The 14,182-nt window shown below is 34.2% G+C and overlaps 3 protein-coding genes across 3 annotated transcripts; 2 read left to right on the top strand and 1 right to left on the bottom strand.

The window, feature by feature from the left end:
* Nucleotides 1-64: 64 nt before the first annotated feature.
* Nucleotides 65-2,014, top strand: LOC119633919 (solute carrier family 17 member 9). Its single transcript, XM_038027751.1, has 5 exons — nucleotides 65-409; nucleotides 472-643; nucleotides 698-913; nucleotides 977-1,580; nucleotides 1,743-2,014. The coding sequence occupies exons 1-5, from the start codon at nucleotides 342-344 to the stop codon at nucleotides 1,988-1,990; spliced, it is 1,308 nt and encodes a 435-aa protein (XP_037883679.1). The 5' UTR covers nucleotides 65-341; the 3' UTR covers nucleotides 1,991-2,014.
* Nucleotides 2,015-2,056: 42 nt separating this feature from the next.
* Nucleotides 2,057-4,145, bottom strand: LOC119633918 (elongator complex protein 3). The gene is made up of 5 exons (XM_038027750.1): nucleotides 4,040-4,145; nucleotides 3,740-3,981; nucleotides 3,029-3,676; nucleotides 2,736-2,953; nucleotides 2,057-2,670 (listed from the first exon to the last, which is right to left on the bottom strand). The coding sequence occupies exons 1-5, from the start codon at nucleotides 4,059-4,061 to the stop codon at nucleotides 2,151-2,153; spliced, it is 1,650 nt and encodes a 549-aa protein (XP_037883678.1). The 5' UTR covers nucleotides 4,062-4,145; the 3' UTR covers nucleotides 2,057-2,150.
* Nucleotides 4,146-5,975: 1,830 nt separating this feature from the next.
* On the top strand, nucleotides 5,976-9,966 carry LOC119633457. Its single transcript, XM_038027020.1, has 6 exons — nucleotides 5,976-5,990; nucleotides 7,528-7,716; nucleotides 7,776-8,611; nucleotides 9,087-9,191; nucleotides 9,261-9,432; nucleotides 9,496-9,966. The coding sequence occupies exons 2-6, from the start codon at nucleotides 7,582-7,584 to the stop codon at nucleotides 9,610-9,612; spliced, it is 1,365 nt and encodes a 454-aa protein (XP_037882948.1). The 5' UTR covers nucleotides 5,976-5,990; nucleotides 7,528-7,581; the 3' UTR covers nucleotides 9,613-9,966.
* The last annotated feature ends 4,216 nt before the right edge of the window (nucleotides 9,967-14,182 follow it).

Genomic DNA, 14,182 nt, shown 5'->3' with positions numbered 1-14,182 from the left:
ACATTTTTATATTTATTTTATTACCAATTGCCATACGAACACATTTTCTAGTGGATGACAGATGTAAGTAGATAATAAGCCATATGTTTTAAACATCTGTTATCTCGCTAGTCTAGAAGTCTTTAAATATATATCCAAAAACAAATAAATAACACAAATAATAAGCAAACAAGAAAAATGTTCATAAATGTGTATGCCTCAAATATTTAAATTCAACAAATTTTTATGCTCTTACAGTTTTTTCGCAGCAAAATGGTTTTTCTTAAAAGCTGACGACGCGATTTGGTAGAATTACGTTTGTATATTTGTATGTGCATCAAAAAATTTTAATAAATAAAAATATGGATGATAAAATTAAATTTTCCTTATTGAGAAATGAACTTGTGGATAATCAATCCGTATGGAATCGGTTGGTTCGGAACATTTTTCATTTATTTATCATCTATTATTGTGCATCTCTTTTTTTTGTAGACAAGAAAAACGAGTTTGGTTTATAACACTTTTAACAGGCACATGTATGTTGTATTCCACGCGGACCACTATGCCATTATTGGTTCCATCGGTGGCAGCAGAGGCAAAATGGAGTAAAACAGATTCGGGAACAGTATTAAGCTCCTTTTTCTGGGGCTATACACTTACTCAGGTGGTGTATTTGCTAGATTGAATTAATTGATTTTAATTTCTACGCCTTTCGAAGGTGGTTGGTGGTTATTTTAGCGACCGCTTTGGTGGTCAACGAGTAATTTTATTTGCTGCTATCGGTTGGTCTTTATTAACATTCCTAATGCCAAACATAATATGGGAGGCCCCATATTTCAAAAGCTACGCCATTCCATTTATAGTACTCGTTCGCATAATCAACGGAGCCTTTCAAGGCGTACATTTTCCCAGCATGATTAGCTTAACTAGCCAGGTAAGTGATTTGTAAAAGAAACAAAAAAACTTTGCTTGCACACTAAGGATTTTTCTTTTATAGAATCTTTGCTCAACAGAACGCACAAGTTTTTTCGGTTTATTAACATCTGGCTCAGCGATGGGTACTCTACTAACGGGCATTTTAGGCTCATTTGTATTGGATTATTTTGGCTGGTCTTACGTGTTTCGTGTTATAGGTTTTATGGGTTTCGCCTGGGCTTTAATACTACGTTATTATGCGATGGCTGGCGAACGTAATCGTATTATAAATGTGTCACGCTTGTGCGTTAATAACAAATCCAGCATTGATAATGTCCCGTGGTTACGTTATTTTAGTCGTTTGTCGTTTTGGGCTTGCGTTCTTACGCATGCCTGCGAAATGAATTGTTTTTTTGTTTTGCTCTCTTGGCTGCCCACTTATTTTCATGATGGATTTCCACATGCTAAAGGATGGGTGGTGAATATGATACCTTGGTTATCTTTACCACCGAGCACCTTCTTTGCCAAGTACTTGACAGGCCATTTATTGGCCCGTGATTGGTCCACGTCGACAGTACGTAAAATTATACAAAGTTGTTGTTTTGCTGCCCAAAACTTAGCCTTATTTACTATGAGCAGAACTTCAGATTTTTATACGGCGTTAGTTTGCATGACTTTAATTATAGGTAAATTTTTTGAAAGAAATTACATGCTGCGGCGAACTAATAACAACAAGGCTTCATCCTAAAGCCTTTATCTTACATTAATACAATGAAATTTAGTTCGCTGTTGCTTTTTGAAATTGTAATACATTCCATGTGATGTGTTTTTTCTTTCTGCTTGAACAGGAGGCACGGGCTTCCATAATAATGCAGTTACAGTTAATCCGCAGGATTTGGCTCCTTCACATTCGGGAAGTGTATTCGGTTTAATGAACACCGTGGGAGCGGTGCCCGGTTTTTTAGGTGTTTACTTGGCAGGCCATATATTGGAAGTAACACAAAGTTGGCCGATGGTATTTAGTGCGGCCGCTGGAATAAATCTCATAGGATGGTTTATATTTATAGTCTTTGGATCAGCAGAAGCCATAGTGTGACTTAAGACTTCTCGCGTACAATTGCTATAGAGAAATCCTACTTTCCTCCCTCCTTTGTTATTAATTTTTGTATTTTAATGTCATTTGATTTCTAAGTAATATTTTTAATATATTTTTAGTTAAATCTAAATACACACAAAAGCGGGAGATGTATAATGCTTCATAATTGCTTTGACATATAGGGGCCATCTAATTCATAGCCTAATTTTCGATAATAATCACGGGTGCCAACACCAGAGATAACTGCCAACTTGGTACTTCCATGCTCTTCGCGTGCAAGTCGTTCAGCTTCCTCCATTAAAAGCATGCCAAAACCTTGATGCTGAAATTTAGTCGGATCTCTGGCACTAACCGGAACCACGGAGCCGTAAACATGAAGTTCTCTCACTATGGAGCATTGTTCTTTCTTCAATTCTGGGCGAAAAGTTTCCGGAGAACATTTGCGTAATCGTAACAAACCCACAAGAATATCTTGAGTAGGATCTTCGTAAGATAGGAAGGTTTCCCAGCCACCGTTAGCTACATAATCACGACGTATGAGCTCGATTTCATACGGTCGTATCTTATTGTGGATTTCCTGTATACCTACTTCGCGGGTACGAACATCACGGCATTCTATGCCGAGGTCTTTCATTCGAGCTAGAGATAGTTCTCGTAAATTACCATATTCAACACCCGAACTGCGCGAGAAAATCGATATGAACTTAATATGTAAAAGTAAAGATTAACGTAAGATATTTCGAACCTCACGAGTGGCATTGGTATGTCACGTTGCACACGATAAACCCTAGTCCAAGGCGGTACTAGTGCTAAAATCTTAGCTACCAAATCCACTAACATAGATGGTGGATATGATTTATAACGGCCAGTTTTCCACAGTTCATAAAGCCCTGTACCACGTATCACCAAAGTAGGATAAATTTTTAACCCGTCCGAACGAAAGGCAGGATTTTCAAAGTACTCCTAAAATTTACCGTAACTTTAATATACTGTTTTGTTATTGCTAAATATATATATATATATATATATATAACTTACGATAAATTGGTCGATATCTCTTTCGAAATCGACGTTTGGCAAATCAGGCATCATATGAGCTACAATTTTATATCCGGAGTCTTTCCCTAGCTGAAAACTTTCGCAAACTGCCCTTACAGTGTGGCCTCGATTCGTATCTCGAGCTACATCCTCATAAACCGATTGCACTCCAATTTCCAAACGAGTGCAGCCGTAAGACAGCATATCAGATATATGACGCTTTAGACAATAGTCTGGTCGAGTTTCAATTGTAATGCCAATACATTTGGTTCGAGATTTCTCGGAAAACTTAACAGCTTCAGCTACATTCGCACTAGTATGGCCGGATAACGCATCATGTAGATTTCTTATAAAATAATCGCGATATTCCTCTGGCAAGCACATAAATGTACCGCCCATTACAATAAATTCAACTTTGTCGACCGAGTGTCCTAATTGCCTAAGTTGTTCTACGCGATGTTTAGTTTGTAGGAAAGGATTATAACGAGCTCTTATAGCACGCATGGAAGTAGGTTCATAGCCCGTATACGACTGAGTCGAATATTCAAAATCACTATCCGGACCGCCAGGGCAATATACGCAAATGTTCCCAGTCATATTTATGTGAGGGCATCGGTGTGGTTTACACATAACAGCTACCACAGCAATCTAAGCATGGTAGGAGAGTATATTAAAAAGTAGAATTAAACATTATAGTATTGATCTACTAACTCCACTCGCCGTGCGAATAGGTTTAGCTTTTAATTGAGGCAGCAGTATCTTTTTTGCATCTTGAGGTACGGCTGCAATAATATCTACCAAACGTGGTGAACTTTCTAAGCCGTACTTAGATGATATACGTGATTTCATTCGATTTATATTAACATCTTTCTTCTCCTCATGCGCTTTCAGCAGCTCTTGAATGATTTCGCCAATCACAATAACTTGGCGTTCTTCATAGCTTAAGCCAACTCCTGCATAGTAGGGCAAAAATAAATTATTTTTCATATGTTTTACATCATAAAAGTTTACCTAATTTTTTTTTCTGTTTCATCTAAACTTCTAAACGCGAATTTGCTAATAAACTGAAATACCTTCTACGCCGTAACACACTTTCACGTGAAAGAATAACAGCAGTGTATCTAAGCACTTTTTGCTTATAATCTTATACAGGGCTACTCATAATCTTCTTCCTCTTCTATTCAGCAAATCAACAACTGAAAATACGCTGAGATGTGTAAAAAAGGTTCAATGTGAACACTACTCATAATGTTTATTTTATTTGTTTATGACAAATTCCTGATTGAAATTAATAGTCATTTTCAATATTGCACTGGTTGGGTGTATTTGAGAAAGCAATTTTTTTTTTTGCATTGTCAGTTAGGATGGATTAAGCCAGCAAGACCTATGGTAATTCGCAATTGTGAAATTGCTATACGAAAGAGAACTACAAGAAGTGTGCACAACATAATGTACCTTCATTTACCTAGCAACTCTTATCCACTGGTTTTATGCAAACGTTATGATGTTGACAAATTTCCAACTAGTAGAAAGAACAATGTGGGGAATATCTATAGCCGGGGTTTCGTGCGGGGTTGTCCAGTGGTCCGTTCCAAGAAATTTATTGTATAAATTAAGGCAACCTTCGTGTTTTCGTGTAAAATTATATACATATTGGCAGAATTTAAGAAGAATACAGAATGCCGGTATTTGCGAAGTTACTTGTTGGAAAAGAAAAACCAAAACGTATTTAGTGGGCAGCCTCGTTTTTAAAATGAAATTGTCGCGTATGATTTATAAATTATTATTTTAGTGGTTCAGGAGGCAGTCTACCGGGTTCCTAAAGGGATGAGGGTCCTATGGTGTGTTTTCGGGTTGGGAATCCATAAGGTAATGATGCAGCAGCACGCCTGCTACCTAAAGAACCCCTTTCTGTATAGACAAAGTAACGGACTACTAGACTTTGCAAGGCTGGGGTGTGCTTTTGGACCGAGGCTCTATAAAATAATGGTGCAGGAGTACGCTGTTATTTTAAAGACCACGATCCGGACGGACAATACCTAATGTTGATCACCGGTTAGCTACAGAGCTAGGGTATCTTTTTCGATCACGGGCACCCAGCTCCAGACGGACAATATCTAACAGCTAACAATCTGTTAGCTACAAAGCTAGGGTATTCTGACCGAGAACCTACAAGGTAACTGCATTATTACGGACCCCGTTCCGGACAATAACTAGCTTCCAACCATTGGTTAGTGGTAGGGCTAGGGTATCCTTTCGGGCCGAGAATAATATAAGATAATGAGGCAAGAGAAGATTGTTATCTTGAGGATCTCGTTCAGGACGGACATGACGACAGACTACTACTATTTAAGGGGTTCTTGACTTAACTGTTAGTTTGACTGCTGCTGAAGAATGGTCGTTGTTTGCGCGGTGGTTTTATAACTGTTGGCTGCCACACCAAATTTTGATACCTAGAGCTTTCACCACGAGGTTTGTTTATTTACTCTACCACTTACATGCTAATGTTTACTTGCGAAAATAACTTAAGGAAAGCTGTATTAATACTTATGTTTCGCTTTTATATCATTTATGAAAGCATTATTAAATGTACTATAAAATAAAAATAAAAAAAGAAAGATTAAAAAAATTCGAAATAAGAAATTGTTTTTCAAAATCTTTCTAATACATTGTAAGCTTTGTTGCGCATATCCGGGAATTTTTCAATGTCGGGCAAATTTACAGTCTGCGATGTTTGAATTTGCATTTATTGAAACCAACTCTGTCTTATTTTTTTATGATTTAAAGCTGCAGACCGAGATTATGCAGCGTTGCATTACAATTTCAATCAGAAATAAATCGAGTGAAGATAATAAGACTAGACGTTTAATTGTAAGATTTTACAGTTCAATAAACTTAGGTAGAGTTAAATACAGATTTTATATTTAAATTTAACCAACAATTTTTTCTGCGTTCTTAGAAGGTAAGGAAGAGTGCTCCCTTACGACTCTTTGGCCAAAAATTTGATATATATTTGCAGTGATTCTTTAACAAAAACAGTGACTTCATCAAAGATGAATAAGCGAGTTCTTTTGTTTTCTATTTTACAAATTAGTATAAAAGTAAAGTAATTTAAATTAATTATTAATTCACAACATATTTCCTATCTATATTCTGAGCGGGCTTCTACTTGTGCTGCTTTTTACACCTCCATCTATGATTTTCATAAACTAAGAAGCTTGTGTTAGTGCAAAACTGATATTAAGAATTTTATTATAGTCACTTTTGTTTCGGAACACTTTGTTTGATATTAAGTGACTCAAACCTGGACAAGGAACACACAAGCACTAATTTTATGACCGGTAGTCAATAAAAATGTCAAAATAATTAATTAATTCAGTGTTAAGTAGAAAACGGTCGCTAAAAATAAAATATGCGTGCATCAGGTTTAATTAAATTTTTTCAATGCAATGTCTAAATATCCATTATTTTCGTCAACATCACTAAACAAACCGTGCATCAGCTCCTTAGGAGACTCTTTAGAATGTTTAAAAAAAAATTAGTTCCTTAAACATCCCAGTAAATGTATATAGCCATATAAGACAAGAATATTCCCATCATTTGATAGTGCTGAGAGTTTTTCTCGTTTGATGATTTATCAGAGACAATACTTACGGCTTTTAATCTAACTAACCGTGAAATTTTTATGCTATATAATGTTGAAAATCCAGGTTATCTTTATCTTTTACATTCATTACAGGCTTCTGCCGACAAATACTGTTGACCGCTTGGCTACAGCCAGTATCATTTCATTTTCCATTGCATCGTAGGCGCAACCTATACCTATTACACTCCAATCTTGTTCTTAACCTTTCTTTTGATGGGATATTGTCGTCCATCTCATCCGTCCGTTTCGCACACATTTATTTGTTCCTTTTTTTATTTCTTTTTTTAATGGGGTATATCTTTTATAAATTCTTAGATGGAGTGTTGGGACGGTATGTGCGGCAAACACAGTGATACAATCGCTACTTTTTATATGTTTTTGTATAAAATGCTTATCGCAAATATAATAAATTAATAAGATTAGCGAATTTAGCATTTTATTTGCAGATATTTTAAAAACCGACCTTATTCAACAGATCTATCTTTCTTCTAATTGATTTTCTGCACTATGCGCCGTTATGGATATAGGATACTAAAAGTATAACAATAATAGAAATGATAACGATGTAATACAAAAAAAAATCTTAAAGATTTCAAAAGTGAATGAATTTCTACTATTTATCGTAATTCTGAATACTAAAATAAGTAATGACAATTATAAAAGTTGTTTTTCATTCTGATATGCTTTGAATTTTTGATTACATTTTGAATAACAACATTTTGTTTGCTTAAACATATGTGCAAGAATCAGGTGTTTCAATTGTATAATCACAGATGTGTTTTACGTGTTTTATAAAAGTGAAATGAACGAATAAAACTAATTGTGAACATCAACCAGCTGTTTTTATTTACAGTTGACACTTTTCTTCAAATTATCGAGTAAGGAGTTGAATTTTTTGGGACAAAAGATGGCATTTTGTGTTCCTGATCATTTACAGCAACATCGGCAACAGGAATCTCGCGATATAAGTGATGATGAAGATATGGATGGATTAGAAGAAGAGATGGAACATCAGCATGATGAGGAACATTTTAATTTTCCCGTAAGTCCTTTTTAATAGGTATTAAAAAAATAAGCTTACGATCATTTTATATTTTGCAGAACAGTAGCACTTGCTGGGTATGCAATGGCTATTATGGCCCTAATTTCGGCGAGCCCTTATGCAGTACTTGTCACGCTTTTTTATACAATACCGAGCCGGTTGAATTAGTAACTACTATCTCTGACGATGAAGACTCTGGCAATGACGAGCCTCCGTTTAAGGATAAAACAGAGGAAGAAAATGAAGATGAAGATGAGGTTGAAGATGACGTGGTTGTCGTCGAACACGATGAAGACGATGAAGAAGACGTGGTGGATGATGTGGAGCTAGAAATGGATAATGATATCATTGAAATGCCGGCACCTGACATTGGTTTGCGGATAGAGAGGATAGAGTGTATGCCTAATGAAGTTTTGCCTTTGGAGAGACCCAGACCAGCAGCACCTAAATCTTTACATCAGATGGTAGATTTATTAAGTGAAGCCCGCGTTAATGCTACCGAGATGGCAGTCGGTGCTCTGCTTGCACCTAATAATGTCTTGGCTTTGCCTGTAGAAATGATGATTATAATATTCTCGTACTTGGATGATATGTCCTTGTGGAAAGCTAGCGAGGTGTGCAAACAGTGGCAAAATATTATAGCCCGTAACACGTCGCAACAAATGTGGCGAAAGTATTTAAAAGAACGTTGGCCTCTCTTCCAAAGCCTGGTGGATGTAAGTGATTGGCTTAAACTTTATGGCGCTTTAATGTCGTCTTGCTTCTGCCACACATGCCTGCTACAAATGGCTCTCAAGTCCCCGGCTCGTGGACGTCAGAACGCTATCCGTATGAATTTTCTTAGAAACGATTATCGTCTAGTGAATAGTTACGCCACCGAAGGTATCGATGCGATGTAAGTTTGGAAGCATTGCTTAAGAATGTTTAGTAATGTTTAACTTTGCTTAATTTTGACATGCTTAACAATGCTTAACAATGCTTAAGAATTTTTCATTTTGCTTAATTTTGACATGCTTAACAATGCTTAAGAATGCTTAAAAATGTTTAATGCTTAACAATGCCTAACAATCCTTAATAATGCCTTAGAATGTTTAATAAAGACTAAAGGTAAAAACGACAGGAGCTGCCACTGGGTATACCCAGGCGATGTTTCGTGCGACAAAATTTCAATCCTCACCTTTTCCTCTATCTGCATACATCACGATATTAAAAATTTTGCATGTCTTTCCAATTATAAACTCGCAAATATGTTTCGGATTTTTTGTTGTACACATTGTAAATAGTGGATTTTTAACGAAGCGTATGGATATAAAGTACAAAAACAAAAAAAAAAAACAAAATTTAATTTCTTATCTTTTTTTATTGCATAGACGAATGGATAAACAAAACACATATTGGCAAGCTAGTATTTTGGGGCCTGCTGGCAGCCCCTATGAAGGTGGCAAATTCTTTTTATTTATATTCTTTCCTGAAAGGTAAGCCCGCAGCCCTTTTAATTTACGAAGAAGAACGAAAAAATTCTCTATGATATTCATTCTTTTTAGATATCCTATGATTCCACCCACTGTACGTTTTTTAACTAAAATTTTGCATCCAAATGTATCACGGCATGGAGATGTAGGCATTGATATATTTCAACATAATTGGTCCTTGGCTTTAAATGTCTCAAAAGTTCTACTCTCAGTGCAAAGTTTGCTAACCGATCCATACACCGAGGTTAGTTACGATTATGATGTGAAAATGTAAGAGAGCTTACTTTTATATAAATACTATTGACAGGTTTGCATGGAACCCGAGCTGGGCTACATGTACGAACATGATCGTACGCGTTTTGAAAACTTGGCCCGATCTTGGACTTGGAAATACGCTATGTTTGAGTTAATTACACCTCGTTAAACGTTTTTCATTCTTCAAAAATACATTCTGGCAATTTCTTAACAATTCCTATAAATATGTATAATTAGATTTAAGATTTAATAGTATTTTTTCTCCTGAAATGTTTTTTTTTTTTCATTTTAATTCAAATCAACGAGCAAAATCAATTCTACACATTTGAAGTACTGTGTATATTTTTATATGCGTAATTGTAATTGAAATATTACATTTATTTAATTCACCGTGAAGTATTATTCGCAAAATAATTCTCATTTTCCTAATTAATTTTTTGTAACATATTAGTTGTGTGGTATTTTATTAATGCACACATTTATCAAATTTTAAAAAATGTCTGAACTGCACAAAAGAAATACAAAATTAATAATTTTTTTTTTTTTTTTAGTAATTCAGATCGAAACCAAAAAATTTGCTTTTCTTGTTAATTGTGGAAAATATGAAGATCGCGCGAGAAGTTTTTCTGGCGAATTGGTGACTGTTAAGAAAAATTATTATTATGTTGATTAAATCAAACTACATATAGGCGAGGTCTGTACTAATGCAAGCGTAAGCCCTAATAGTCTTACGTATTTTCCTTTTGCTGGTTGTATCCTCGTAATTACTGTATTCGGTAAAAAGAAAAATATCAATTGATTAGATTTGAATCATGTATTCGGTAAAATTCAACACACTCTTGTTGCGTGTGATGAATGAATGGAGCAAGTCATCTGGCCAATGCTACTCTAATGAATGAAAATAGCACATCTCAAATGTAAAGCTAACAAAAACTGTATTCACAACGTTATAAAGGCAATTATTCAAGTGTCTAATAAGTTCATCTTCCCGTTAAATGTGATTCAATTCAAATTCAAATATATGAACAGTTGCCGTAAAAGTTGGATCGAAATCAATTTTATATAGAAGATTGATTCCAATTTTAAAACAGTGTGGTAAAAGAGTGAGCGGTCGTAAACTGCGTATTTGTATAAAGTGGCGGTCAGACTCATTGACTTTTTTCACCATTTTCTGATAAAGAATTTATTGAAAATAACTATGTTCTCTCTCTATTTACAACACATTGTCTTTTTTTATCTGGATTTTCCGCAACAAAAGTGAAAACTCGTTTTGATTTGCTCCCATAACCTTCAATACACTATTGGTACCACAGACAGTGGTGTCGACATGTAGTATGTCCGTTTTAATCCTTTGCGAAGCTCCTTTTAGAAAATAATTCTTGGTACCAGTTTGAGTGTGATAGCCAAGGCGGATAAATGTATTGAATTCTTGATTAATATTGGAACGGTATGTGTCCATCGGTGCGTTGTGCGGTCCGTCCGTGTGACTACATCCTCAGTTCCAGTATCGATAAGTACCTATGGCTTGATAAAGTCAATTCTTTTTCTTCTTCATAATTAATCTGAGAGGCTTACCTTGACATAGGCTACTGGAAAGATGCTCTTTCTGTTAGCTAATCGACCTTCAAACCAAGTTTCGTCTACTCGTCGCGTTACAGAAACCAATTCTTCTTTATCAGCGATAAATCAATATCAGATTGTGCTTGAAAATTATACTTTGCCCGGGCGTGACCTTCTGATGGCTTTTGTCGCGTTTGTTGTTTTAAATATTGCATCTCTCCTCTGATGATGATCTATACGAAACCTATAATATATTTTATTAAAAAGAGAAAAAAAAAACAAATAAAATAAAATTTATTATCATCACTTTATAATTGCTTACCTCAACATAATTAGCTGGAAGGAGGCCGACCATGGCATTTAGTTCGCCCTCATACCAATTTATAGTTTTCACCCCAAGTGGTAAGCAGATATAATAAGGGCAATAGGTATATAGGTCCGCCCCGCATTTTTTGCACAAAATAATGAAAAAAAAACTTTATTTTAAATCGAAAATATGGTTTTTTTCTTCATTATTTTGTGCAAAAAATGAAAAAAAAAACCTTATTTTAAATCGAAATAATTTTAAAATGTCGCCTTTAATCCAAGTCCAACCAAGAATTTCAAATGGTACCTTGTTGACATATCTAGGAAAGTTCAGACGAGTGCATGAAAACAATTTAACAGTAAATAAGATTTCGTATACAAATAGATAAGTAAATAGATAAATAAATAGAACCTACCTCCAGCAACACTAAATGTGGGAGAAGTGCTTAAAAATGTTGAATTACATCCATATGATGTTGGCCACCATCGATCAACTACATTGTAATACAACATTTATTTCAAGGGCTGCAATATATTAACATGATTTTTCACATACTTCATTTGCGTTTCTTGTCCGTTTAGTTCGAATCAAATGCATCTCGAAGATTTAATTGTCCCACCTACGTTTGGAGCTGTCATGTTGTACATTATGTGGATCTAATTCCTCACTATTCATAAATTTGTTAATACAATTCACGGAAACTTGAGTCCGTTGATGATTTATATAATTATTGCAAATATTGAAATAAAATGTAAAGTATTGAAGAAAATTCGATATAAAACAGACCATAAAATTTCTAATCGTCAATATAGGGTTTGTTGAAGAATGCATAGCTTTTTCTAATATTGCATAATTTTAAATATGTTGTTAAACCAATAGAGAAAATAACATTGCACGTTTCACTTACCTAGGCAGCAGATATATCTAGAGCAGAATGATTTTGTCTGGCACAGAGAAAAAGCTGCTTTTGCATCAAATTAAAATCTTTAGTGCTCTATGCATTTATTTATTGTTACAAGAAAAAAAAAAACAAATGAGGTAAAATTCATCTTTCATAATTTTGTTTACATCCGATGTTCATATTTGTTGCTTACTAGCAGATGTATTTATCTGGGAGTAAAATTCCATTTCTGAGAGTAAAATTTACTTTGTTGTACTGCGTTTGAAAAAAAAAGAAAGAAATAAATGAAGAGAGAGCATCACCACTTGTTAACATTGCTTACATGTATATAAATCCATCCAAAAGATTTTCTAGATTTTTTTCAGTTTTTTTTGAAATTTTGAAATTTTTTTCCTTGTAGTAAAATAATTTCAATTTTCCCGACAAGAAGGAAAAAGGAAATGAAAACAGTGAGAAAATCTAATCTATCAAATATTGTCTTCTCTTTCTAATTCTTTTTTTTTCTTCAGACGGAGAAATTTTCTGTCAGAGTAAACCAAATTTTTTCGATTTCGTATGCTACAAATCTGTTCAACTGGACTGCGATAATAGTCTGTCTACATTAAAAATGGCGAATATTGATTCAGCGAAGGCGATCCGCGAGGAATTTGTACGTTTACGTATGCCTTGGTTACTTGTTGTTGTTCTAACGACTTCTTTACAACTTATCACTTAACAGCATTCGAAGCGTTGCAATTTATGGAAAGCAAACCTGTGCATATGGTATTTGTTTATATTTACATAAAATTAAAATTAAAAAAAAACTCAAAAGATTATAACATTAAAAAAAAAAAATTTGTGTATTAAAACATTTAAAAAAAAAAAAATAAAATGTATTAAAATACACAGCATTTAATAAGTCAAGTAAGTGTAAAGAATTTGATAATAAAAGATGAGAGTATTGTAGAAGCAATTGCATGAAACATAATGATGATAATAACCATAATGATGACATAATGATAATGTCGGCAATAAGTAAACTATAATTCATAAATTTACGTTAAATGGTCTTTTTTCTATTAAAAGTTTGCCCTTTTTTTGGTAAATAAAAGTAGATAAAAAATGTTAAAAATCCCAAAATACATAAACGAAATGTAAAAAGAGAAAATTTGGAAAAATTAATTTCTTATTCAGTTTGCTATAATGGATTACACATTTTTGAATGTAAAAATTGAGAGCGGCAAGGCAACTATATTTTTGATAATTTTATCTATTTTAGAGTATATTTCTTTAGGTACTTTCTGTTTTCACGTTACATAAAAAAAACATATTCTAAAACATATCGTTTTTAACTTTTCGCTGTGTTTTTATTCAATGTTTGTTGAATGTAGTAGTAGTTTTGTGTCGTTTTCGACATGAGCTCATGAGTCCATTTTAACATAGCTGCGGAGTTGTTTTTGTAGGACTGTATTTCATAGTTTAACATCTCTTTGGTTTTACGCGCTAACAGTGTTGCTACTCAACAATTTTTGCATAAATTATAATCAAAATACCATCTACAATATTACTACTAACCATACTTGCATGAATTATGATCAAAATACAGTCTACAATATGACTACTAACCACACTTGCATAAATTATGATCAAAATACCATCTACAATATTACTACTAACCATACTTGCATGAATTATGATCAAAATACAATCTACAATATGACTACCAACCACACTTGCATGAATTATGATCAAAATACAATCTACAATATGACTACTAACCAGACTAATACCCTTCCTTGGCTTATTTATTTAATTAAACAATATGCGATATGTTTTATAAGAAAATTTGCGTGTTGATACATCGCTCTGGTTGGTCGCCAGTTAGTGTTGATGATAAGTTATGTTTAATGTCTATTGGCTTCCTGTTGGGGTCGGCAGATGATGCCAAAAGCAAAGGTTTTGTTTTGCCGACGGCTTTTGTTAATTTGGTCC

This window comes from Glossina fuscipes, unplaced genomic scaffold, assembly GCF_014805625.2.
Source record: "Glossina fuscipes isolate IAEA_lab_2018 unplaced genomic scaffold, Yale_Gfus_2 2, whole genome shotgun sequence".
Lineage (NCBI taxonomy): Eukaryota > Metazoa > Arthropoda > Insecta > Diptera > Glossinidae > Glossina > Glossina fuscipes.
This window is presented reverse-complemented; position numbering and strand designations above follow the sequence as displayed.

Bases quoted from the DNA above. Each gene is read 5' to 3' on its own strand.
- LOC119633919 (XM_038027751.1), top strand. From the start codon at position 342: ATGGATGATAAAATTAAATTTTCCTTATTGAGAAATGAACTTGTGGAT. The intron at 914-976 runs GTAAGTGATTTG...TTTCTTTTATAG, and splicing joins TGATTAGCTTAACTAGCCAG to AATCTTTGCTCAACAGAACG. The intron at 1,581-1,742 runs GTAAATTTTTTG...CTGCTTGAACAG, and splicing joins TTGCATGACTTTAATTATAG to GAGGCACGGGCTTCCATAAT.
- LOC119633918 (XM_038027750.1), bottom strand. From the start codon at position 4,061: ATGAAACAGAAAAAAAAATTAG. The intron at 2,954-3,028 runs GTAAGTTATATA...GGTAAATTTTAG, and splicing joins GAGATATCGACCAATTTATC to GAGTACTTTGAAAATCCTGC. The intron at 2,671-2,735 runs GTTCGAAATATC...TTTCTCGCGCAG, and splicing joins ATACCAATGCCACTCGTGAG to TTCGGGTGTTGAATATGGTA.
- LOC119633457 (XM_038027020.1), top strand. From the start codon at position 7,582: ATGGCATTTTGTGTTCCTGATCATTTACAGCAACATCGGCAACAGGAA. The intron at 7,717-7,775 runs GTAAGTCCTTTT...TATATTTTGCAG, and splicing joins AGGAACATTTTAATTTTCCC to AACAGTAGCACTTGCTGGGT. The intron at 8,612-9,086 runs GTAAGTTTGGAA...TTTATTGCATAG, and splicing joins ACCGAAGGTATCGATGCGAT to ACGAATGGATAAACAAAACA.